We start from the raw sequence: 2,500 nt of genomic DNA, 5'->3' as shown, positions 1-2,500 counted from the left end.
CCCACACATACTCTCTCTCTCTCTCTCTCTCTCTCTCTCTCTCTCTCTCTCTCTCTCTCTCTCTCTCTCTCTCTCTCTCAAAGAAAACATTTACGAATCACAAAACGCCAACATTATGTGCTTAGAATTTTATTTCTACGGGTTTGCTCACTTGAGCAGACCAAACAAGCAGGAGCTTCCAAGGGAATTTTGCAACTGACCAAAACAATGTCAATATACATCTTGGTTTTGTCTGTGTTGCGAGGAGGCATGGAAGAATATGGAAGGCTGGAGGTGTGAGGGGGAAGAATATGGAAGGCTGGAGGTGTGAGGGGGAAGAATATGGAAGGCTGGAGGTGTGAGGGGGAAGAAGAAAGGAAAATAGGCAAGGCGGGGCAAGTAGGGGGGAGGAGAGGTATTTCCCCTGTAGGATTAATTTGGTGTGGCGCGGGAAGAAAGAACATGGAGGGCGAGGGGGGGGGGGGGGCTGTTGGTGGTGGTGGTGGGGGTGGGGGGGAGTTGGGAAGGAGTGGAAAGTAAGCAAGGATGGGAGGGAGGAGAGGATTCTGTCTTTCAGGATCAATTTGGTGAACACACAATGGAACGGTCGCGTTTAGTCTCGTAAGAGTTAGCCGTCAATTGTATAATTCGCGTAATTATCCTCCTCGTTCACATATATCGAGTAATAGTCCTCGGGCGAGCCATACTTGTCCAGGTTGTCAATATTTCTGGCTCTGCATTCAAACGAATACATGTTGGAAGCCACGGCAGGATTGATGACCATGATGTCAGCCCTCGTCCTCGACGCGTCCAGTTTTGTCATTGTGACGTCATAGTCATCTGGGCTGGCGTCACTTAGAGGGTAGAACCCAGTGTCGAAGGTGACGTTTGGACCAGGATTTCCTTCCGCAGTGCACGTGGCTGACAGAGACTGTAACAGAACGACACCATGGCGTAGACGTTTTAGAGTTCTACCTCGATACTGATATTAATCGTACAAAACAAGTTGTATTGAGGGTCAACAATACAGGTCTAGACTATATGCCTCGAGCAACCTCCCCCCCCCCAAACATTCACGTACACACACCACACACATACACACACACACACACACACACACACACACACACACACACACACACACACACACACACACACACACACACACACACACTATCTTACACCATCCACCCACTGATATTAGCCATGTTCACACTATCTTACCCCATTCATCCACTCGGTCACAAAAGCCAAGTTCTTGTTGATTCGGGCAGCCTTGAAGACAACCAGAGAGATGTCCATCGTGATATCCTTCGACCCAGATTTCGCCGTGCACCTATAGTCACCGGCGTCGGCGTAAGTGACGTTGACCATCTTCAGGTTGGAGCCAGACCAATGTCCGTCCGACATCTCGAGGGCATCGGTGGGCATGACGTCACCGCTGGGTAGAATCTTGGTCAGCTCTGCAGTGGAAGGATCGCTTCCTGCAACCTCGCAGGCAATGTTACAGTAATTAGGCTCAGACACGTCACAGAAAACCCGTGAGGGATCAGCACTGTCCTGGTCGTGGACAAAGCCCAGGAAGCCTTCAGGGAACGGACCGGAGTGATCGTCGCGGTAGAACCTGATTTGGGCTGCACTGTCCAGTGTATCCACCAGACAGTTCTCTGTGCAGTTAAAGCGAACCGAAGCGGTACACTCCAAGATGCCCCGAGGGTCCTCGAGGGTGGAATTGATGAGGACGGTAGCATGCCAGTCTCCTGTCCACCCCTGCAGACTTACAATGTCCAGCCAGACGGGGACTTCGTCCTGCTGACCCCTCATGCCTACGTCCACGGAGAAGTAGCTGTCCACTCGGTTGTCCTCCGTGTCCGATTTCAACATGACCCGGCAGTGGACACTGTCCCCCTTGACGGCATGCAGGTCACCATCCACCTTGAACGTGAAGTCTAGTTCAGGGAGACTTCCCGGCTGGAACGTGACGTCACTTCCTTGCGCGACCTCCGCCGTGATGCGGGGCACCTCCATGGTATTCGGGGTGTTGCTTACTTGCAGGTAGGCTGTGAAGTAGTGATCCGGGTAGCTGAAGGTGAGGATTGTGTAATCGAGTGCGTTGCTTTTCTTGGGAACCTGAACCTCCACCGCCCCAATGTTTTGATTCTCCTGTAGTTCGGCCGAGCCCCTGTCTAAAAATGAAAACATATTTAATATCAGTTATCGTAAGATGTGGCTTTCGCATCGATCTGATAATTTTCCGCCTTTTGAGACATTGTTAAATCAAACAATAACAAATTTATTGGGTTTTGTTTTGGACAATTTTATGCATTGTTTTCAAAATGAACAAGGCGAGAAGACTGCTTCTTCTGTGAGCCTCCCGTCGGTAGCTGCTGGAGAATCTTTTTCATTAAGGTGACGGTCAACTATATTGTTTACGTATGACAGTTACAGTGTTCAATAGCTTCGTGCATCTTTGTTTCTTGACCAGTACTCTTGATTGTGGTACCGTTGTGTTTCTTGACAA

General features: G+C 49.8%; 1 protein-coding gene across 1 annotated transcript; it reads right to left on the bottom strand.

Annotated features, from left to right (window-relative positions):
* Positions 1-113: 113 nt before the first annotated feature.
* LOC138956550 (uncharacterized) lies at positions 114-2,165 on the bottom strand (the record flags this gene model as incomplete). The annotated part of the gene is given in 2 exon segments (XM_070327883.1): positions 114-910; positions 1,204-2,165. Coding segments are annotated over 2 exon segments (1,265 nt in total), but the record flags the coding sequence as incomplete, so codon positions are not given.
* Positions 2,166-2,500: the final 335 nt, after the last annotated feature.

This window comes from Littorina saxatilis, unplaced genomic scaffold, assembly GCF_037325665.1.
Source record: "Littorina saxatilis isolate snail1 unplaced genomic scaffold, US_GU_Lsax_2.0 scaffold_2718, whole genome shotgun sequence".
Lineage (NCBI taxonomy): Eukaryota > Metazoa > Mollusca > Gastropoda > Littorinimorpha > Littorinidae > Littorina > Littorina saxatilis.
This window is presented reverse-complemented; position numbering and strand designations above follow the sequence as displayed.